General features: G+C 39.5%; 1 protein-coding gene across 6 annotated transcripts in view; it reads left to right on the top strand.

The window, feature by feature from the left end:
- Nucleotides 1–24,974, top strand: part of FRMPD1 (FERM and PDZ domain containing 1) — a 140,404-nt gene that overhangs the window by 58,581 nt on the left and 56,849 nt on the right. For all 6 annotated transcript variants that reach the window (XM_021066183.1, XM_021066180.1, XM_005660252.3 and 3 more), the window contains one exon: nt 18,865–18,969. In XM_021066183.1, the coding sequence (XP_020921842.1) occupies nt 18,869–18,969 (101 nt within the window). In that variant the 5' untranslated portion in view covers nt 18,865–18,868. The remainder of the gene's footprint in view (nt 1–18,864; nt 18,970–24,974) is intronic.

Here is a 24,974-nt window from a genome sequence, read left to right on the forward strand (position 1 = left end):
CTTATGGGATTTTATGAAATCATGTGTGTGAAACTTGTGAAAATGGTGAAGCACTATAAAATTATTCAAAGACGCTCTCATTCTGTTTTTGTAAAAAGATTTAAAGCTGCTTTTTGTTCTGGTGTTCTGACCTTACCATAGCATTTCAGATATCCATAACCTGCCATAATGCAACATATGCCAGTGGAGCTCAAGGCGTTCTGCTAGACTCTGCAGGGATTGTGAAGAAACAGGGCACCTTTCTCCTACTCTCAAGGATTGAACAACCGAGGAGGCAAAAAGCAAGACCTGAATCCATATAAAGTTAGGAAGCACAAGATGAGAGCATGGACAAGGAGGTCAGAGGCTGAATGGAGGAGTACGCCGATGGCTCTAAGTTTGGGGAAGTGGGTGGCTTATGGTAGACGGGAAGGCAGGAACCTGTCCAGATGGGGTGGAGCCAGAGCTGAGTTTTGAAGGTTAGGTAGGATTTAAGTCTCAGAGAGTGGGGAGACATGATCAAATGCACAGGAGGGGCCACCTAGGGCTGCTTTGAGGATCAGAGAAGCACTGGAACAGAAAATTACATGATAGGAGGAGGATGGGACCTTAGGTTCCCTCAGCCACTTGGGGGAAGTCCTTTAACCTCTACAAGACTCAGTATCCTTGTCCTCAGGATGTAGTTATGGATCCCTACCATGTGAGGCTGTCAGGAGGAGTAAATGGCATGCTGTAGGTTATTTATACATATATGTGTTAGTTTCCTTCCTTTTCCAAATTTGTCAGTTGGGAAATTGAGTTGACCATCAGGGTTGGGAAGCCCTGGGGGACATAAGGAAAGTTGATGAGATAAGGAATTTTATTTTATTTTATTTTAATATATTGTGTGTTTGTTTGTTTGTTTATTTATTTATTTATTTATTTATTTATTTGTCTTTTTGCCTTTTCTTGGGCTGCTCCCGTGGCATATGGAGGTTCCCAGGCTAGGGGTCTAATCCGGGCTGTAGCCACGAGATGGGGAATTTTAGATTTGACAGATTCTTAAAGAAATGCAGTAAAAGAGATAACTTTTGGTGACTTGTGTGATTCCAGGCTCAATTAGAGTCAAAGTCAGGAAGAGGATTCAGTCTCCAGACTTCAAGTTCAGTGCTCTTTTCAGATTCCCTAGGGTGTATCTGAAGGGATATTAGAAAGACCAGTTCTGGGGCCCTACTCTAGACCTACTGAATTAGAAACTCTGGGCCCCAACAATTTGTGTTTTAGCCAGCCCTTCAGATGCTTCTAATGCTTTCAGGGAATCAGTGTTCTGGGTTTTACTAAGAAAAAGGCGAAGGATATGAGGAAAAACAGGTTCCTTATAGGAGTTTGGTGTTACTTACAACCAAGGGAAAGGAGGCAGAGGGATTAAGGCAGGTGCCAGAGAGAAACTTCTTTTTTTAAAATTAATATATAATTCACATGCCATAAAAGTCACTCTTTTTTTTTTTTTTTTTTTTGTCTTTTTGCTTTTTCTAGGGCCGATCCCTCGGTATATGGAGGTTCCCAGGCTAGGGGTCGAATCGGAGCTATAGCCACCGGCCTACACCACAGCCACAGCAACGAGGGATCCGAGCCGCGTCTGCGAGCCACACCACAGCTCATAGCAATGCCAGATCCCCAACCCACTCAGCGAGGCCAGGGATCCAACCTTATGGTTTGCAGTCGGATTTGTTTCACTGCGCCATGACAGGAACTCCAAAGTCACTCTTTTAAGGTTTATGATTCAGTGGTTTTTAGTATATTCCCAAGGTTATACAACCATCACCACTGTCTAATTCCAGAACACTTATCTTCCCCAAAATACACCCCTTACCTATTGGCAGTCGATCCTCACTTCCTCTTTCCTACAGCCCCTGGCAACCACTAATCGATGTTCTGTCTCTGTGGATTTACCCATCCTGCCCATTTCATATAAATAGAATCACACGACATGTGAGCTTTTCTACCTTGTGTAATATTTTCAAGGTTCATCCATGCTGTAGCCTGGATTAGGACCTCATTCCTTTTTATGGCAGAGAGAAACTTATACATCAGACTTTTGTTTTATACATCAAACGTTTGTCTCAGATTTGGTCACACAACTAAGCTTTACTGTACCACAGAAAAAGAGGTTTCTCTTGAGCACATTTGCATAGACCTTTAGAGTTTTCAAAGAATTGTCACAACCTTTGGAATGGAATGTAAGCCTTTAACCAACCCTGGAATGTAGCTGGGCAGAGATCATTGTAATTGTTCTTACAGATGAGAAAACAAGCTGGAGAGGGAAGTGTTTGGACTCATCCAGTGTATTACTGTGCCTGCTCATCGAAGTGCGAGTAGGAATTTGCTGGGTGACAGGCAGGGCGTGTGGATTAGGCAGAGGAAGCAGCATCTGCAGAGGCATGATAGTGTGAGAAATCAGGACCTGTTTGGGAACAGTGGGTAATTCAGTGCTGGTGCAGTATACAGTGGGAAGGACAGGAGACATACAGGTAGGAAGGGGCCAGATCACAAAAGGCTTTGACTGCCACCCCTCAGCCAGGAGGGAGGCAATGGGATGGAATGGCTGAATCCAGCTCCAGAGACAAGCATGCTAATCTGATTTGGAATTCCAGTTCTGCCACCTCCTTGCTATGTACTTTTGGCCAAATTTCTTAACTTCCTCATGTCTCAGTGTCCTTCTTGTAAGTGAGGATTGTAATAAGCCTTAAATAAGATTAACACATAGAAATTGTTTAGCCCAGTGCCTGGCACTTAGTAAATGGTATTATGTTAATGTAGTTGTGTTATTATATTATAATTCTTTTTTTTTTTTTTTGTCTTTTTCCTTTTCTAGGGCTGCTTCCCACTGCATATGGAGGTTCCCAGGCTAGGGATCAAATTGGAGCTGTAGCCACTGGCCTACACCACAGCCACAGCAACGCCGGATCCTTAACCCACTGAGCGAGGCCAGGGATCAAACCCACAACCTCATGGATCCTAGTGGGATTCGTTAACCACTGTGCCATGACAGGAACTCCTACATTATAATTCTTGAGCTCAGACATTATTCTGAAGATGGAGGGTAACCACTCAAGGATTTTGAAAATAAAAGTGACATGATTAGAATCACATTATATTGTTTTGGCAGCTGTACGTAGGACAGATTGTTGAAGGCTAAGTCTAGAAACATAGAGACTGGCTAGGATATTATTACAGTAGGTCAGACAGGATCAGTGTTCAAACAATGGCTGTAGTACTAAGGAGAGGAGGTGAGAGATTAAGAACTTGGTGACTGGCTCAATGTGGGCATGAAACAGGGAGAAAGAAGCAATAATTTTTTTTTTCTTTTTATGGCCACACCTGCAGCATATAGAAGTTCCTGTGCTAGGGGCTGAATCCGAGATACAGCTGCAGGCCTACCCCACAGCCACAGCATCACAGGATCCAAGCTGCGTCTTTGACCTATACCACAGCTCACTGGATCCTTAACCCAATGAGTGAGATCTGGGATCGAACCTGCATCCTTGTGAATACTAGTCAGGTTCTTAACCCACTGAGCCACAACGGGAACTCTGTAAGAATGCTTTCTGACTTGGGCTGTTGGAAAATTAAATGCTAATCTCCTTCAACAAAATGTTTTACCTTGGAGGAGAGGATTTGAGGAGTAGAACAAAGAAAGATGGTGAATTCTATTTTAGACATAACTGGCCCAAGTGCTTATGGGACATCTGGGTGGAGATCCTAAAGAGGCAGTTGATTCTCGAAGCAGCTGAAACTGCGGGGAGTAAATGACATTGCCCATGGAGAGTATTTAGGGCAGTGGGCCTCAAACTTTGCTATACCTTGGAGACACCAGGCAGGGGCAGGAGTCTTTAAAAACTACCAGTGTCTGGCTTGCCCCCTCAAACATTCTTTTTTTGGCGGGGGGCAGGGGTTCTTTGTTAGGGCTGCACTGGAGGCATATGTCGGTTCCAGGCTAGGGGTCAAATTGGAGCTGTAGCCACTGGCCTGTGCCAGAGCCACAACAACACCAGATCCAAGCCTCGTCTGCGACCTACATCACAGCTCATAGCAACACTGGATCCTTAACCCACTGAGCGAGGCCAGGGCTCGAACGTGTGTCCTCATGGATGCTAGTCAGGTTCGTTTCCGCTGAGCCATGACAGGAGCCACAACAGAAATTCCTAAACATTCTGATTTAATTGGTCTAGGGTGTGAGCTGGGATTATTAAAAGCTCCCCAGGTGATTCTAATGTGCCATGAAGTTTGGGAGCCATTGGTTTAGAAATAAATGCCATTTATTTCGATAAGGAGGGAGCTGAGAACCAGAACCTATATGATGGGAGGAAGAGGAGTAGGTGAGTAGGTAAAGTCAGACTGGAGGAAAGTGAGGAGACACCCATCACTGGGGCCAAGGGAGGAAGGTCAAGGAGTTTTAACAAATAATCGTGTTAGTTTAAGAGAAAATGCTAGTTTGGTGATTAATCTTCTTCCATTATTCAAAAGACTGGATGTTTGCTATGCACTTTGGTTTCTTGTTTTTTTTTTTTTTTTTTTTTTTTTCCTTGTGTCATCGGTTGGTTTATATCCTCAGGCCTTGTGTATATCAGAGGTTAGGTGTTTTAAGAAGAGACATATATATAGTTTGTTTCTTCCTGGTGTGTAGAGCTTCCACCATTTCAGATTGTGTTCCATTCATTCATTTGTCATTTATTCATTTGACAAACACATTGAATTTATTGAGTATCTATTTCTGTTGGGAATTGGAGGTATAAGGATGACTAAGAGAAAAAAACAAACCCTGTTTTCAAGTTGTTGATGATCTGGCCCAGACCAGTGTGTAATTTGGCTTCATCTTATCTCCTAAATCCTAGTCCCGCGGGCTTGGAAGGCACTTAGTGATCTCGTCCCCATCCAGTTTTGACCATTCCTTATAGGATCCCTGATATCTTTTGTATTTCTTGCACACCTCAGTGATGAAAAGCTCTCTCTCCACCTGGGCAGCCCAGTGCCGTTTTGATATATCTCTGATTATGAAAAGTCTTTTACAAAATGGACAATATGGATAATGTTACAGCTAACTCCATTGGCACATGGGGATTCATGATTCTCTGCTTTAATATTTCTCCAAGAGAAAGTAAAGAGCAAAAGATGTTTACATTGACTTGAATTGATCTTCTTGGGCTTACATAAAATTTCACTTTAGGTTCCATTCAGAACAAGTCCAGACTCCTTTTACATATAGTACATTCGCATACTTATGACTGTCCGTAGAATATCCTAAGTCTTCACAACTGAAAATTTTTGCTAAGGTTATTTATTATCTCTGATATTTTGAAATTGAGGCTGATATGCACTCCTGCCACCTGTAGGCACTGGTGGTTTTAAGTTCCTTTGCCGTATTTATTTCTCATTTCTCTTTCACGTATCATACTGGCCAGCAGTTCTAATGTTGTGGTGAACATAGCCATTTTACTTTCTCTTTTAAGTGGAATGCTTTTTTCTTTCATTCTAAAATAATATTGAATTGCATGGTATTTTTTTTTAATCAAAATAAGGAAATTACATGGAACAAGTGATTTTTCCCTTATCATATGATATTACCATCTGCCTTATTTTTTTCTGTTCATGAGCTAAAACATATTCATCATTTTCCTTAAATTGAGCTTTTCTTTCTTAGGATTAATCCAACTTGATTATGGTGTATTATCCTTATAATGCATTATTGCTAGATTTTGCTGAAGGTAATTTTTTAAATTAAAAAACAAGTTTATTAAGAAGAATTTTTAATGTCCCCAAAAGTAGAGAGAATAGTAAAATGAACTTTAAATACCCATCTCCCAACTTCAAAAATTACTAACATTTTCTGGCTATGATCTTATTTAGGAATTTTTGAGTGTTTTATGAGTGAAATTGGTGCCTATGTCCCTTTTTATTTAGTTTTTAATAATCATTATTTTTTAGTTTTGGCTACACCTGGAGCATGCGGAAGTTCCTGGTCCAGGGACTGAACCCAAGCCACAGCAGCAACAACTCCAAATCCTTAACTGCTAGGCCACCAAAGAACTCCTCTATGTCCCTTTTTAGTGTAAGCTTTGTCTGATTTTAAATCCAGGGCTAGCTTTGCATTGTTAGAATAACTTGATAGCATGCTATCATTTTTCTCTGTTGAAGAGTATTGTTTATTAATTTTTGAGAGAGAGAGTTTGAAATAATTCTTTGATAATACAATACCTCAAGTTCTATATGGATTTTCTTTTCTCTTTTTTTTTCTTTTTACGGCTGCACCCGTGGCATGTGGAAGTTCCAAGGCCTGGGGTCAAATTGGAGCTGTAGCAGCTGGCCTATCCCATAGCCATGACAACAACAGATCCTAGCTATATCGGCAAAGTGTGCCACAGATTGTGGCAACATGGGATTCTTAACCCACTGAGTGAGGACAGAGATTGAACCCACATCCTCATGGAGACAACGTTGGGTCCTTAACCCACTGAGCCACAATGGGAACTCCACTATGTAGATTTTTAAATAGATTCTTTAAATTTTTACTTTCTAAATTTCTTTCTACAGGTATAGATTTACTCAAATTTTTAAATTTTAAATTAAAAAAATTTGAGTTCTGGTTCTTTGCTTTAGGAGGGTAAAAATGTTGAATTACCTGTTTCTTGAAGTTGATCAGGCTTAGGATAAAGATAGAAGTAAATTTTGGAGTTCCCATTGTGGCGTAGCGGGAACAAATCCGACTAGGAACCATGAGGTTGTGGGTTCGATCCCAGGCCTGGCTCAGTGGGTTAAGGATCTGGTGTTGCCATGACCTGTAGTGTAGGCCGCAGATGTGGCTCGGATCTGGCATTGCTGTGGCTCAGGCATAGGCCGGCAGTAACAGCTCTGATTCGACCCCTAGCCTGGGAACCTCCATATGCTGCAGGTGTGGCCCTAAAAAGACAAAAAGACAAACAAAACAAAACAAAACAAAACAAAACAAAAGTAATTTGTGAAAACCATGGAATAAATGAGCCAAATACACTGACTACCTTGCCAAGCATCTCTTACCACCAAGTAGAGAGCAGAAGGGGGCTGACCCTTTCCTGAGGTGGGGCTGCATCTTTCTCATCTCTGATCCTTGGTCATTTGCACTGAGTATTTTTTCAATGAATGTGTGTTTAGTGAATTGGATTATTTTCTTTTTCTTTTCTTTTTTTAAAGGCTGCAGGTGTGGCATATGGAAGTTCCCGAGCTAGGGGTTGAATTGGAGCTGTAGATGCTGGCCTACCTCACAGCCACAGCATGTGAGCCACGTCTGAGACCTATACCACAGCTTGCCACAAGGTCAAATCCTTAACCCACTGAATGGGGCCAGGCATCAAACCCATATCCTCATGGATACTAGTTGGGTTCACTTCTGCTAAGCCACCATGGGAACTCCAAATTGGATTTAATTTTAAACAACTGGTATCTTCAGCACATCCAGGAAGGACCACCATTTTGGATCTCCAAAGGCCACCAGAGTGTTTCATTGATGAGAATTCTCTTATTGCCTTTCAGTGTGGGTCTGAGAGTCTTCTTTTAATACCCAACATGTAAAGTTTTTCTTTCATTATGCCCAAGGAACTGGTCTAGGAAAATCCCTTCATAGGTAAGAATGCACTTACATACCAAAAGGTTGATAGAGAAATCTTGGGAGGCACCTTCCTATGAGGCTGCACTGTTACCTAGAGCCTCCCCCTCAGGAAAACTGAAGGACTTACCAAGAAAACTCTAGAAAGATACATTCCTAATATATCTTCCAAAGCCACCCATATTTCTTAGCTTATCTAAATTATATGTGACATGTATGGCACCCTCTAGTATTTTTGCAAATGTTTGTTTGTCTTTGCTCATTTCTCATTTTGTTAATATTAGCTTGTACCAGTGGTATATTGGTTTTGTCAACCTTTAAGAACCCACATTTATTTTGTCTTCATTAATTCCAATTTTATTCTAATTTTCTAGTTTATCTCTGCTTTTATTTTCATTTTGTTCAGTCATTCAACAAACATTTATTAAACCTATGTGACAGGTCCTGAAAGAGAATTAAAAGGGATAAGACATGTTCTCTGTGCTCAAGTTGCTGACAGTACAATAAGAGAAGACATAGTGAAAGAAAAAAACCCCTAAGCTGACAAAAGACCTTCAACGATAGGTTAAAAAAAAAAAAAAAAAAATCGCAAAATGACTCCCAGGGATATCTTTCAAGAACAGAGCATCAAATATCACTTGTTAAGCTCTTACGTTCCCCAGAGAAAGGAATCATGAACTGAATCTACATCCAGACCTAAATAATATGCTGCAAAACATGCGAACCTAATCTTTTTCAAATGAGTATATTCTTTGCCTCTTTTACAATAGATTTTAAGGGTGATTCTTTAATCCTTGACATTTAAGAACTTGAGCTGATGTGGAAGAAAACATCCTTGAGGCATGTATCTGAGAAAGTTGCTCTTGGTGCTCTTTACATTTAAAACATATTTTCCAGCTCAAGAAATTTACCTTTAACTTCAAGAGTTTGGCCACACCTGCGGCCGGAGGACCAAACTAGAGCTATAGCAGAGACATGCTGTAGTTAGGTAGTTATGCTATAGGCCACAGGGGAAGTCCCCTTTCACTCTTTCTTTGATTAGTTTTATTCTAAAATTTCAATTTCGTGTAAGTGATTTTTAGCGCTTCACTTTCTCTTCTAGCCATTGCTGCCTCCTTTGATGTTTTTCATCTCTCATTAGCAGTGAATAATTTCCTGAAGCTCTTTGTTATCTCCTCTTGTTTCCTTTTTGAAGGCTATATCCTTTATTATCTATTTACTTCGTAAGAGAGTGATCCCCGTAATGTATTTAGTTGGCTTCTCCATTTGCAAAATATTTTGAGAGAGGTTGTCTTTTCATAATGCTTTGTTCCAGCAACCAGAAGAATGTTTCGTTTGTGGGGCTCATGCTCTTCAAGGGATTTTTGCCAAACTGGGCTGTGCCCACAGGAGGGTGATCTAAAATGACCCTGTCATACGAAGACCTGTTGAAGGAACTGAGGATGTTTAGTCTGGGACAGAGAGGCAAGATTGCTTTGTTCAAATCCAGAAAAGCTGACATACAGAAGAGGGAGCTGATTTACTCTGGATGATGTGGTGATGTAGGGTGGGCGAAGAGTGCTCAGAGCGCATCACTGCTGCCAAGGTCTGAAGCGGCAGAGAGGTAGAATCCAGCTGTACGTAAAGCAACTTTTTGGCAACAAGACAGAGCCAACAGTGAAGGACAGAACTGTTAGAGGCCATATGACTTCCTGACATTGGGATTGTTGAGAAGATTCAAATGTTTGGGAATTATCTGTGCTCTTCTTTTCTTCCATTGGCTCAGCAATCCGGAGGCGAGTAAAACCATTAGCAGGTCATTTTCTTGACTTTAAAACTTTTCTGCTCAGGCTTTGCTGAGTCAGGGAGCACTTTTAATGGCTTGGGTGACGTCATTTGTTTGGTCTTCAGAGATCCCTAGATGACAGAGTGTGCCTACGCACAATCCAGATATATAATGCAAATTAATTCTTTTAATTAGAGCCATATATGTTTATATAAATCATTTAGCTAAATGGTATTTGGCAGCGTTGTGTAACAATCCCCTATAAGTAACCACAGCAGTTTGATGACCTTCAAAAGGAATGGAAAGTCATGATGGATGAGTCTGAGATCCTTGGCAACTCTGAAGTCATTTAGAGACTAAAACGACATAAGAGGTCAGAGATTTTGTGTCTTCCAGTGCTGGGGTGACTTCAGGACTTCCAGCCACTCCAGAGAATGTGGGTCTTTGAATTCTGAGACAGAGGACAGAACATATCATCTTGCTTGCTTCTTGTATCTAGTAAGAGACTGGAGAAGTTATCTGGTGTCTGTGCTCCACTGTAACGTCCCTTCTACATCCATGCAGAGTTACTTACACAGCCTCTGCGTGGCCATCTTCACTCAACAGGATCTTGCTAATTCTTAAGAAAACTCATTCCATCCTTGGTGCCTAAGAACACTAGAGAAGTCCAGCCTTAGCCTGAGCTGGAGTCTCTCTCTCTGTGGCATTCCCCCATTAATCTTGGCTCTGTACCCCAGAAACATGTGACATATGTCTCTTCTACCTGGAGGCCTTTTGGCTCTTTGTGGACCATGATCATGTAGACCCCTCCAAATATTTATGATTTTTCAGTGAGTGTTCATATGACTTGGTTTCAAGTCTGCGTTAGCATCCTAGAGCCCTGTAGGAAGATGCTGAAAGTGTGATGCTCAGACATAAGACAAACCAAGATAACATCCATATTCTAGAATTGCTAGCTGACTCACTCCTGTTAAGGGTCTGGCTGAGGCGATTATGTTTGAAAACAATATCCTGTGGGCTTCGCTGCTTGTTGACTCTTTTATCCTTTGTGGTTTGTCTCTGTGCTGTCAGGACACTAGAACCTACTTTTTTTGTTTGTTTGTTTGTTTTTTAGGGCCACACTCACGGCATATGGAGTTTCCCAGCTGGGGTCTAATTGGAGCTGAAGCCACTGGCCTACACCACAGCCACAGCAACATGGGATTCGAGCCGAATTTATCACCTACACCAAGGTTCATGGCAACTCGGATTCTTAACCCACTGAGCAAGGCCAGGGATTGAACCCTTGTCCTCATGGCTGCCAGTCGGGTTTGCTAACCACTGAGCCATGACAGGAACTCCTAGAACCTACACTCTTGACCCTCTCTGGTGTCACAGAAATATGATGTGGTTTTGTATCCTTGGCAGAGGGACATTAAATAATCCTTATTTTAAAAGAGCTTTTATAATAACAAGGAGTCAGACATTTTAGTAGAAAGATAAGGAAAAACCAGAAATAGGAAAGTAACAAAAAAGAAATATAAATGGCCGTAGTGCATGAAAAACGTTCAGATACACAAGTCGTCAAATAACCTCACATCAAAACTACAATATGCTTTGACCTGGAAATATGTCCATGATATATTCACCAGTTGAAAAATTCAAGGTGCAGACAACTAGCATGGTTCTATTTTTGTGGCCTATATATTTTAATATATGTAATATAGGTCCCTATAGATTTAGAGCAAAGTTAGAGTAAATACCCACCAAGTTGTTAACAGTGATAACTTCTGGGAACTGGATTGGATGTTCGAAGAAGTCTACTCAATTTATGTAATTTTTGATATGATGAAACTGTATGTGACATTTACTTTTGTTTTCTATATATTTCTTAGGAAATATATATTTAAACTAATAATTAAATGCTGCTTTCCATCCCTTTAGCAAATATTTAAAAAATACTATCTAATATTTATGAGAATGTGCATTTACTTTTATCTTCTGTAGTCTTCAAAATATAAATATTTAGATCATAATTAGGCCCTGTGTTCCATCCTGTTAGTAAATATTTTTTAAATGATAGTATTCAATATTTACAAAGGTCTCTCCTGGAAGGAGTGCAAATTGGTACCTTCTTGGAAGCAATTTGACAGTACACATCCAAATTCTTAAAAATGAACATGTGCTTAAATCCAATCATTTCATTTCTAGGAATTTATCCCAAGAAGATACCTGGGAAGTAGCCATTTACCATGAATAAGGAGGTTCATTGCAAAGTTTTTATAGTAGTGAAAAACTGGAAACAACACAAATATCCAAGATAGACTTATGGAATAAACTATGATATGGCCAAAGAAAATAATATGATATAGCAATTTAAAATGATGTAAATGCTTAAATATTAGTATGGAATGATGTTCATGAAATATTAAGTGGGAACTTTATAATGTCTCATTTTAATAAAAATATATAGCATGTATAAATGTAAAAGAATGAGAATTAATAACTGGTAACGCTGGGAAGTAAGGTTACAGGTAATTTTATTTTTATATTTTTCTGTGTGTTTTACTAAAGCACATAGTCAATTTTTAAAATTAAGCTAAATAAATAAGGGTAGTTAGTTTTTAAAAAATAGTACTAAGGGCCTATGGTAGAAATTAGTGGTCCTTGCCCCACTCCTCAGCCTCTAATTTCTTATTGAGAAGCAACATCTGTCAACTCTTGTTTCCTCTGTTTTATTCTTCCAAATTTCTGAGAAATATGCTTTACTTACTATCTCCTAATTTCTTAATTTTATACATTATCTAGTTATTATGATAGATGGGGATTTAGCTGTTATACCACCACACTAACTTTCCTTCACCCTGTCTTCCCAGCGTCATTATATCACTCTTCCCCAGAAATTGCTTTTTCAGTATTTACATTTAGAGCAATATCAATATTGTTCATTGCTGAGCCAAATGAGGTATAATTTTATTTCCTTTCTGGTACAACTTTTTTCTTGGATTTCATTTCCCTGTTTTTATTTGCGCAGTTTTCCATGTACTTACTGCTAATACTTGCCACAACTTCCAACAGCCTCTCAGTGAAATTTTCTGCACCAACAGCTCAGATAATCTATCCCTTCTTATTTCTCTTCCCCAAGACCTGTGTCTTCATGCACCTGTCTGTACAGATTGCTTTCTAGATCTTATATACAGTCATTACCATAGTACATCCCTTCATGTTCATCCTGGATGTTCCCTTTGTCTGTTATCTATATTTCATCTCTAATTTCCTGGATCCCATTTCTTCTTTGTTTATTTACTTCCTTGTTTTGCTGGAGTACATCCTCTGGTATCATCCTGAGAAAGGGTATATGAGAGGTAAATTTTTTTGAAATCTGAACATTTAAAAATGTCTTTACTGTAGTTCCCGTCATGGCGCAGTGGTTAACGAATCCGACTAGGAACCATGAGGTTGCGGGTTCGATCCCTGGCCTCACTCAGTAGGTTAAGGATCAGGCATTGCCCTGAGCTGTGATGTAGGTTGCAGATGCAGCTTGGATCCCGCGTTGCTGTGGCTCTGGTGTAGGTCGGTGGCTACAGCTCCGATTCAATCCCTAGCCTGGGAACCTCCATATGCCATGGGAGTGGCCCTAAAAAAGGCAAAAAGACCAAGAAAAAAAAAAAAAAAGTCTTTACTATTTGGTAGTATGGCTTGGTATAGAATTCTAGAGTGAAAATTATTTTCCTTCAGAAATTTGAAGGCATGGCTTCAATGTCTTCAGGCTTCCACTGTTATTATGGAAAAGTCTAATGCCATTTTTATTCTTCATTATTATTTTATTCTATGTGATCTGTTTTTTCATTCAAAGCTCTGAAGATATTCTGTTTCTAGTTTCTGAAATTTTACGGTGTTATTTATATGGATTTTTTTCATTTACTATGCTGGGCAGTTAGTAGATATTCTTAATCTGGGAATTTGTGTTTCTCAGGGAGACTTTATTGACTTATTTAACAATTTCCTTATCTCCATTTTCTTTACCTTTGCCTCATAGAACTCATGCTAAATGAATATTGGACCTCCTCAATTGATAACTGCATACTTCTAATTTTTTCCATTTTCCCTGACTTTGGCTTTGGGGTTGCTCTTTCTATAATGTTTCACTGACTACATTTTTCAACTTTTTTTTTCTTCCTATGGCCACACTTGCAGCATATGGAAATTCCTGGGCCAGGAGTCAAATCAGAGCTGCAGCTACCAGCCTATGCTACAGCCACAGCAGCACCAGATCCTAGCCACATCTATGACCTATGCCACACCCTGTGGCAATGCTGGATCCTTAACACACTGAGCAAGGCCAGGGATTGAACCCAAATCCTCACAGAGACAATGTCAGGTCCTTAACCTGGCGAGCCACAATAGGAATTCCCTCGACTTTTTTTTATGCACATATTTTTAAAAACTAAAGTATAGGAGTTCCCGTCGTGGCGCAGTGGTTAACCAATCCGACTAGGAACCACGAGGTTGCGGGTTCGGTCCCTGCCCTTGCTCAGTGGGTTAACGATCCAGCGTTGCCGTGAGCTGTGGTGTAGGTTGCAGACGCGGCTCGGATCCCGCGTTGCTGTGGTTCTGGCGTAGGCTGGTGGCTACAGCTCCGATTCAACCCCTAGCCTGGGAACCTCCATATGCCGAGGGAGCGGCCCAAGAAATAGCAACAACAACAACAACAACAACAACAAAAAAAAGACAAAAGACAAAAAAACAAATAAACAAACAAAAAAAAAACAAAAAAAAAAACTAAATTATAGTTAATTTACAATCTATATATATATACATTCTTTTTCTCATATTATCTTCCATCATGTTCTATCCCAAGAGATTGGATGTAGTTCCCTGTGCTATACAGTATCCCTCAATTTTTTTAAGAAAAATTAATTTTATTGGAGTATAGTTGATATTTCTCAACTTTTTCATTGATTTTTTTTGTTCCACTTATCTTATTTTTAATTTCCAGGTATTCATTCTTGTTCTTTGATTATTCATCTTTCAAAGAAAATTCTCTTCTTGTTTCATGGATATAATTTCTTTTTGAGTATCTGAGTTATAGATTAACATTTTTTCTTCTGTTTCCTGCATTGTCTCTGTTTCTGCTGAGTTCTTCCATTTATTTTGATCTGTTTTTCATAATATAGGCTTTCTTCAAATTTCCGTTCATGTGTAAGAGTGAAGCACTAAAAACAAAAGACTAGAAGCTTAGTATTATGGGTGGGGCTCACTGACTAATAGATTTCAATGTAGGATGATGTAGAAGCAAGTTGTCAGAAGCATCAGTATCCAAGGGTGTTTTCTCTGGTTCTGTTTAATTCTCCAGTAAAGGATTCTCTAGTCTCTTACTTTGGATATAAATTCCTAGCTGCCAGTATTTTGAGAACTTGGCAAAGAAGGTCTTGTCATTTAGTAAGAAGAGTTTCTCTTAATCCTTCTGTTTTCATTCCTATGCCCTCTGTTGTGCCTGATCTCCCCAAGACTCCAGCCTCCCTCATTTGATTTTCTATAAAAAATAAGCTTCTAGGGGGAGGGAGTGGAAGGGATCGGGAGCTTGGGCTTATCAGACACAATTTAGAATAGATTTACAAGGAGATCCTGCTGAATAGCATTGAGAACTTTGTCTAGATACACATGTTGCAACAGAACAAAGGGTGGGGGAAGAAATGTAATTGTAATGTATACATGTAAGGATAACTTGATCCCCTTGCTGTACAGTGGGAAAATTAAAAAAAAAAAAAAAAAAAAAAAAGAATAAGCTTCTTGCCCCCAAGAAGCTAGGGAAGGGATGGTTGTCCAGATGGGCAAGTGTAGTGGCATGGGGGCCCATGGATATAATTGCTGCTGCGTACAGACCTGTTTCCTTGTCTTTAGCCCTATGCGTCATCCCTACTGTCTCTCATAACCTCTAGTTCCTGAGCCAGTGTAGAGCATAGAGCTCATTTTTCATCAGAATCCCCTTCTGCGAGTCCGTAGGTTTTTGTTTTTTTTGCTTTGCTCAGTTATCTCCCCTCCAGACAATCTCTATTTTCCAGACATTGTCGACATCTCTCATTTATTGTCTTCTCTCTTGTTCTGTTTATTCTATGGACGTATCTCCTTTTTATTCCTCTACTATAATTTATAACATTTAGAAAAGAGATTAAGTCATTGTTTAAATTCACCATGCTTAACCGGAAATCCACTCTTTCACTTTTATAATTAAAAAGAAAAAAATATCTGTGTAGAGCTCAAGACAATATCCAGGCCTGCTGCACTCGTTGTAGAAAAAAGCTAGACTGACTTATCCCTTAATCTCAGTGGAATTTACTCTTGGTTGCAGCCTATGTTTTACACCTATTAATTTGTATTTGGCTGCCATTTGATTAAAAAAATATAAGTCTCTAGGTTTCCAAAGTGATGAGTTTAGATGTCCTGCTTTTGGTTTTATATGAAAATAGATTGTGTACTCCCAGGATAGATCCCACAATTATCCTGTTGATCGTTGATAGATTCTATTTTTTAATATTTTATGGGAAGTATTCACTTTGATACTCATAAGGGTGATTGTATTTTTGTTTTATCATACTGCTTTTTGTCAGAAGTGGTATCAATGTTTAGTGGCTGCTTAAAGGAATTTGTAAGCTTTCCTAATTTGTTTCTGGAGTTAGAACAAGTAAAATAGCATTGGGGGAAATAAATTAGGCTGGCTAAAGCAACACGATATCCTGGATTGGATTCCTGGAACAGAAAAAAGCATTAATGGAAAAACTGGTGAAATCCAAATAAAATTTATAGTTTAACTAATAGTACTGTACCAATGTTAATTTCTTAGTTTTAGAAAAGAGTCACAGTGATTGTGTACGAAGCTAACATTAAGGAAAACTGAGTGAAGAGTATATTGGAACTCTCTGTATTATCTTTGAAAACTTTTTATACATCTAAAATTATTCCAAAATTAAAAGTTTATGCTTAAAATAAAACAGAAATTTGTTAAGGTGAGCTGTATCTTATATATTTGTATGAATTCACTTTCAAACCTGTCTGCTTGGAATTTTTGGGGGGTAGTAGCCCTTTAACGACTTTCTTATCTATAGTAATTGCTTTTTAGATTTTCTATCTTTTCTAGGATCATCTTATATCACTTACATTTTCCTTGAAAACCATCCATGGCATTAAGGTTTTCAGATATATTTGTGTAGTGTTAAGCAACATAATCTCTCATAATTATTTTTTACTTTCTCTGTACCCATGGTTATTTCTCAATGTCATATCTTATTTTGTGTGGTTATTTATTGGACTATGAAATTAATTTGGTGAACTGAGACCAGTATTTTAAAAAGTGAAATAGACTAGTATAGAAAAGTATAAATATATATTGTTTTATGAAACTTTAATCGCATGCACATATACTATTTTTCTTGGTAACCTGATAATACCCATCAAAGCACAAATGCGTACAGATTTTGACCTAGTAATTCAATATCTGGAAACTTACTCAAATATATAATTGCATATATGCAGAAATAATAGATGAACAACATAACTCGTTGCAGTGTTGTTTATAATAGCAAAAGATTGGCAATAATCCAAATGTCTATCAAGGGAGGACTACTTTTAAAACCACAGGACATTCATACAATGTACTATGAAAATGCAGATTTTAATGTACACTTAGAGAATGTACTGTAACCCTCATACAAAAATGAGGACGCATTCTATGTATTGATGTGGAAAGATATCAAGGATATGTTTTCTAAGATAGCCTGATGTAGAACAATGTGTATGTGTACTCTCCTTCATGTTAAGAAGATGACACATAAAATTTATATTTGAACTTGCTTGTATAGGCATCCAGAAACTCTGGAAAGACATATCTGAAGGAAGAGAGTAGTGATCGTGTATGGGTGTAGGAATTGAGTGGAATTGATGGGGCAGGGAAGGAGAGAGGAGAGAGTGTTCCCTGTATATCTTTTTTTCATTATTATGGAAAGAACACACTTATGAGATCTACCCTCTTTTTTTTTTTTTTTTTTTTTTTTTTTTTTTTGTCTTTTTGCCTTTTCTATGCTTCTCGCGGCATATGGAGGTTCCCAGGCTAGGAGTCTAGGAGTCTAATTGGAGCTGTAGCCACCAGCCTACACCACAGCTCACGGCAACGCTGGATCCATAACCCACTGAGCGATGCCAGGGGTCGAACCCACAGTCTCATCGTTCCTAGTCGGATTCGTTAACCACTGAGCCACGATGGGAACTCCGAGATCTACCCTCTTAACAAATTTTTAAGTATACCATACAGTAACTGTATATCTTTTTTTTTTTTTTTTTTTTTTTTTACAATCTAGGGTTTGAATTATACAGATTCAAAATTACTTCTTCAAAAATTAGATATAAAATATTGAGCAAAAGGAACAGCACTCAGAAGAATAGTCACAGTGTGATAGGAATGCTTCCATGTCCACACAGTTTTTTTTTCCCGCTGTATGCGTAGCATGCAGAATTTCCTGGGCCAGGGATTGAACATGTGCCACAGCAGTGAGCCAAACCACGGGAGGGACATTGCCCGGTCCTTAACCCACTGAGCCACCAGAGAACTCCTCCATGGAGTTTTTTGTTGTTGTTGTTGTTGTTGTTGTTTTTCAGGGCCACACCTGAGACACATGGAAATTCCTGGGCTAGGGGTCAAATTGGAGCTGCAGCTGCTAGCCTATACCCACAGCCACAGCAATGCCTGATTTGAGCTGCATCTGCAACCTATGCCACAGTTTGCAGCAACACTGGATCCTTAACCCTCTGAGTGAGGCCAGGGATTGAACCTGCATCCTCACAGATACTATGTTGGGTTCTTAATCTGCTGAGCCACAGTGGGAACCCCTCATCCATGTAGTTCTTGATGAAGGCAAAACTGAGCTGTGTTGTCCAGTAATGTACACATAGTTATTGGGAGGGAGAGCAGTGTCATGCAGTAAGGTGTGTCTTTGACAGTAGCTTGTAGTCACAGTTAAAGAAGCCTGGAGTTCCTGTTGTGGTTCAGCAGGTTAAGAACCTGACATAGTGTCCATGAGGATGTGGGTTTGATCCTGGGCCTCAATCTGGTGTTGCCCCAAACTCTGGTGTAGGTCACAGATGCGGCTTGGATCTGGTGTTGCAGCGGCTGTGGTGTAGGGCAGCAGCTGCAGCTGTGATTTGACCTCTAGCCTGGGAACTTCCATGTGACATAGGTGAGGCAGTAAAAAACAAAACAAAACGCCTTAATCTATTTTATTCCATAATCCTTATGTCTAACTGTTTAAGATATAAAGCCAATCTGTGGACTCCTTAGGGCAGAGCGCTGCTCAAGTTTTTCACTCTGTGGACACTGAGCACCTGTTTATGTTAATTTCAGATAGAAAGAGAGCCCTATTTGATCAGCATGTCCTAAAATTGGCAAATACAGAAAGCATCATAGTGATTTGTCAAAATCCCCTTCCAAATATTTTGGTTAGCCTCTTAAGAAGACTCCTCTTCCTTTTAGGTAAATGGAAGAGCTGGAGACCAGTTTATTTCAGACACGGAAAGCACACAGAATAGAGCAAATGGTGGCACGATGGCTCCGGCGTTCCCGGGACAGCTCGGCCCGGTAAGTCTCCTGGGCTGGCAGAGATTTCTGTCTGTAAGGGTTCTGTGATCCCGTGGGAGGAGGTTTTGCAGTCTTGGCATTGCCTGGGGATCGCTGTCTCCGGCTTGCTTTGTTCTTGCACCCTGTGATGGGAGAAGTGTAAATGGGTCAGCAATTTCACTGGAGTGCCTTTCTCTCTGTCCCCTTCCAATTCCTCCCTCCAAGTCCTTCAATGGGCGCCCACAGACACACTCACACCGATCTCAGACCCGCACTTACAGAGCCACACACATTCATCCACAGACTCACTCATCCCCACATACTTGCACACACCTTGCCTGTACGTTCTCTGGAACACACACTCACACACATGCTCACTCTCTCTGCCTGGGTCTCACACACACCCCTTGTCTTAGTACTTGATGCCAGGCAATCTGCTATTTATACTCTTTCCCCGCCTTTGTTTCTAGCAGCTGTTCCTTCCTTGCAGTCCTTGTTTCATTCTAAACAAAATGAAATGAAATCAAATACAGCTCTGATCTGACTGCTATGAGAGAACTTAAAATACGTTGTTTCACAGCGTTCATTTTCCATCTCAGATTTCCTGTCTAGCCCTGACATGGAGGTGAAATATCACATGTCAGGTGTTTCTGAGACATACATTCTTCCAAAGGAACTGGAAACAGCTGTTTTGCTGCTGAGCAATAACCCTTGCTCAGGGCTGCACTGCCCTGGGGCAAGGTGCTCTGATCCTCACACACTGCTCGTGATGAGATGAGCCTGGGAGAATTAGCCCCATTTTACAGATGAAAACCCAAGGCTCAGAGAATGACTTGTGTAGGACCATTCCCACCCTCTGCTCTGAAACTTTTCATGGGCCCTCCTGTAAGATGAATTTAATCATTTTTGGTTTGACATTCAAGGCTCTCCATGATCAGCCTACAATCCATTACAGTTATTTGTCTTACTCCTCTGCATCATTCACCTCAGACTCCAGCTAAAGTGACCCACTCGTTGCCCTACTATAAGCATCCCCACCTCTCCTTCCACCCATTCCTTAGACATGCATTCCTGTGCCACATCCCTTCCTGCCATCTCCATGTGTCCAGAAGCCACCCACAGTTCAAATCTGGTTGAAATACTGGGTCTTCCATAAAGTATTCCATAGCCCACAGTCAGAATTAATCTTTCCCATGGGGGTCCGTAGTGTTTGGTTTATAGCATCTGCATTATGCTTTTCCTCGTGTGTCCGGCTTAAATTTGAGTACAATCCTTATCTTTCTTCCAGCAGCAAATTCTATGAGGGCCGGTGAAGTATTGGCCTCATCTCATAGCCCAGGGATGATTGAGTTCCTTGAGAGTGCAAGTGGTCAGGTAGTGCTTGGTGAATGAATGGGAAAACTCCTAGGTACATTGTTTGTTAAAGTGGGTTCTGCAAAACCTAGTTCTTTGTGTTGCTGCCCTAGTGAAGAAGGATCCTTGGCAAGGTATTTTTAGGAAGTGATGGAGCCTGTATCCCACTCCTACCCACTCACTGTTGGTGATTCATAGAGCATTTTAGCACATTAAAGGCTCTGAGAAGTCATGCAGAAAAAGGAACTAGTGTAAATTTAACTTAACATTGCCTGAATATTTGATCTTGGAATTCTCTAATATCTAGCTTCTTTCATAGAATGTAAATAAAAGGCAACATTAACCTTTAGAAAGTTTTTTTAACGTCTGAGATATGTTTCACATATCATAAAATTCACCCACTTAAAATGTACAGACTTATTTAGTGTATATACAGTATATATTTAGTGTCTATATAAAATTAGCAACAATCACCACACATTAATTTTAGAATACTTTCAACACCCGCAAAGAAACCCCGTACCCATTAACAGTCATTCCCCATTTGCCCTCGTCCATCACTAGGCAGCCACTTCTGTTTTTATAGATTTGCCTATTCTGGATATTTCACATAAATAGAATCATACAATATGTGGTCTTTGTAACTAGTTTCTTTCACTTAGCATAATGTGTTTGAGGTTCATCCATGTTATAGAACATATCAGTATGTCATTCCTTTTTATTGCCAAATAACATCCCATTATGGAATATGTTCTTTGTCCATCAGTTAATGTACACTTAAGATGTTTCTACTTTGGGGTTATTATGAATAACGCTACCATGAATACTTTTGTAAAAGTTTCTGTTTGAACATATGTTTTCATTTCTCTTGGGTATGTATTTAGGATTGAAATAGCTGGGTCATATAGCAACTCGATGTTTAATCCTTTGGGGGACTGCCAGACTATTTTCCAAAGTGGCTGCACCATTTTACACTTCCACCATCAGGGTATGAGGACTCCACTGTCTCCATATCTTTGCCAACACTTTTTGTTATCTGTCTTTTTTTTTTTTAATGAATGTTTTATTTTTTCTATCATAGCTGGTTTACAGTGTTCTGTCAATTTTCTACTGTACAGCAAGTTGACCCAGTCACACATACATGTATACCTTCTTTTACTCACATTATCCTCCATAATGCTCCATCATAAGTGACTAGATATAGCTCCCAGTGCTATAGAGCAGGATCTCTTTGCTTATCCATTCCAAAGGCAATAGTTTACATCTATTAACCCCAGGTTCCCAGTCTATCCCACTCCCACTCCCTCCCCCTTGGCAACCACAAGTCTGTTCTCCAAGTCCATGAGTTTCTTTTCTGTGGAAAGGTTCTTTTGTGCCATATATTAGATTCCAGATATAAGTGATATCATATGGTATTTGTCTTTCTCTTTGACTTTTCACTTAGTATGAGTCTCTAGTTCCATCCATGTTGCTGTAAATGGCATTATTTTGTTCTTTTTATGGCTGAGTAGTATTCCATTGTATATATATACCACATCTTCTTAATCCATTCATCTGTCGATGGACATTTAGGTTGTTTCCAGGTCTTGGCTATTGTGAATAGTGCTGCGATGAACATGCAGGTGCATGTGTCTTTTTCAAGGAGAGTTTTGTCTGGATATATGCCCAAGAGTGGGGTTGCTGGGTCATATGGTAGTTCTATATATAGTTTTCTAAGGTACCTCCACACTGTTTTCCGTAGTGGTTGTACCAATTTACATTCCCAGCAACAGTGTAGGAGGGTTCCCTTTTCTCCATACCCTCTCCAGCATTTGTTATTTGTGGACTTATTAATGATGGCCATTCTGACTGGTGTGAGGTGGTACCTCGTAGTAGTTTTGATTTGCATTTCTCTAATAATGAGTGATGTTGAGCATTTTTTCATGTGCTTGTTGGCCGTCTATATATCTTCTTTAGAGAAATGTCTATTCAGGTCTTTTGCCCATTTTTCCATTGGTTGTTGGCTTTTTTGCTAGTGAGTTGTATAAGTTGTTTGTATATTTTAGAGATTAAACCTTTGTCAGTTGCATCATTTGAAACTATTTTCTTCCATTCTGTAAGTTGCCTCTTTTTTTTGTCATTTCTGTCTTTTTAAAGCCATACCTGTGGCATATGGAGGTTCCCAAGTTAGGGGTCAAATCAGAGCCATAGCTGCCAGCCTAAGCCACAGCCACAGCAGAACCAGATCCTTAACCCACTGACCGAGGCCAGGGATTGAACCTGCGTCCTCATGGATGGTAGTCAGATTCTTTTCTGCTGAGCCATGACAGGAACTCCTCTTTCTGTTTGTTTTTTTTTTTGTTGTTGTTGTTGTTTGTTTTTATGGTTTCCTTTGCTGTGCAAAAGCTTGTCACTTTGATTAGGTCCCATTTGTTATTTTTGCTTTTATTTCTGTTGCCTTGGGAGACTATCCGGAGAAGATATTTGTAAGGTTGATGTCAGAGAATATTTTGCCTATGTTTTCTTCTAGGAGTTTGATGGTGTCTTGTCTTATGTTTATATTATCTGTTTTTTTTTTTTTTTTATTATTATAGCCATCCTAATGGGTGTGAAGTGGTATCTCATTGTGATTTTGATCTGCATTTTCCTGATGGCTAATGGTGTTGAGCATCTTTCTATGAGTCTAGTAAGTTTGTTTTCTGAGTGCTTGAGAAAAAGAAGTAAAAGAGGGAAAGGCTCCTGGTAGTGTCCATGGGAGACATAGTTTCTCTCTTTCTAGAATAAATCACTTATTTAAATTTAAATTGCTTCTCATCTCTGATCCTGCAACCTTAATTCAGCCTGAGTTCTTGATGTCCTCAGATAACTCAAAAATGATCAAGATCTGAAAAGCTAAGTTTAGCATGAATAACTTGCAGCTTCCCTGGAATAGAATAAATGATACCACCTACCACCCAGTTGCTTAGTCAAGAAACTTGGGCATCATCCTGAATTGTCCTCTCTTCTTCATTCTGTATCCACCCCATCAGCAACACTTATCAGTTCACCTTCAAACATATCTCCCATGTATGCATTTCTCTGTCTTGGGGGGCACTGCCATGGTCACTCACTCTTTCTCTGATCTACCCTGAAGCCATAGTGGACTTTGCAAAACACACACTGCTCGTGTCCCACATGCTCACCCCTGACTCCACCCAACCCCAAACCATTCAATGGCTCACCTGCCATTGTGCCACGGCCTGCAAGTCCCTTTATGATCTGTTCCTGGTCTAACTCTCCACCTCATCTTGTTCCTCCTGCTTCGTGGGCACAGTGAATCCCCCTGTTTGTTTCCTTCAGAGTGCTCACCCCTTACCACACTTTGCAATAACATGTGCATTTATTTACTTGTTCATTGCCTACCTCCCCTACCTTCTTATTATATGACTCTTCTCCCCCAGCCTTCCTGCCACATGTGAAACCAAAGACTATAACTGTCTTGTCTTACAAAGTATCTTCAGCCATAGAAGATTACATAGTACCTAATAGATGTTCAATATATTTTTGTTGATCAGGGGCTTTCATAGTAAGGGATTCTATTATTTATTTATATTTATCAAAAATATGTTTAAATTTTACAATCCTTCCTTCCTCCAAAAGGAGTTTTTGATGGTTTACAGTTTTAAAACATGTGAAAACTTTTCAATAAAGACCAGATATTCTATAAACAGGTTGCAAACCAAGTAGGTGTAGGATTTAGCATTTACGTGCTAACATTGGCTCTGAGTTTACTTATAGTTTCCAAGTCAAGCAATGTACTAAATTTTTAATAGTCCAGAAAAAAAGAAAACATAGAAGTTAATCTGCAGCCATGTAATTTTACATGCATCCTTTAACGATTCTGATTTATTTTTTCAAGACTTTTAAAAGCTTCCCATCATTTCAGCCAGTTTTACTTACTTTACTTTTTATTGCCATTTTTTCCCATAAAAGTTGAGCTTTATCTCTGACGCTAATTGAATTGCCTAGGAGCAAATTAGTCAAAAATAACAGTTTCCATCTCCAAATGTTATTAAACAAATTGATAACTTTTATAAACCTGGGTAATGTTTAGAGTTTTATAATTCATTTTAAAATGAGTGTTTTTCTGGGGAAGAATGTCAACTTTCGAAGCTGCTTTGAGTTCTTAAATTTTATTTATTTATTTATTTATTTATTTTTTGTCTTTTTGCCATTTCTTGGGCTGCTCCCACGGGATATGGAGGTACCCAGGCTAGGGGTTGAATCGGAGCTGTAGCCGCCGGCCTATACCGCAGCCACAGCAACTCAGGATCCAAGCCGCATCTGCGACCTACACCACAGCTCACGGCAACGCCGGATCCTTAACCCACGGAGCGAGGCCAGGGATCAAACCCGCAACCTCATGGTTCCTAGTCAAATTCGTTAACCACTGAGCCATGATGGGAACTCCTTAAATTTTAAATTAATTGTCAGTGAGTGTTTATTGTTACTAGAATTAGTCAAATTTGGATAATGGCACTCAGTTTGAGTGTGTGTGTTTGTGTGTGCTTGGTGATATTTATCATTGTAGAAATGCAAATTTACTCAAATATTAAGATGACTATTCTCTCACCACTTAATTTCACATTCCAGTGTAAAAATAACACAATATCAATGCTTTTTTAGAAAATAGCTAATCCACCAAATGGTCTCTG

The sequence above is a fragment of the Sus scrofa genome, chromosome 1, assembly GCF_000003025.6.
Source record: "Sus scrofa isolate TJ Tabasco breed Duroc chromosome 1, Sscrofa11.1, whole genome shotgun sequence".
In the NCBI taxonomy this organism is placed as follows: Eukaryota; Metazoa; Chordata; class Mammalia; order Artiodactyla; family Suidae; genus Sus; species Sus scrofa.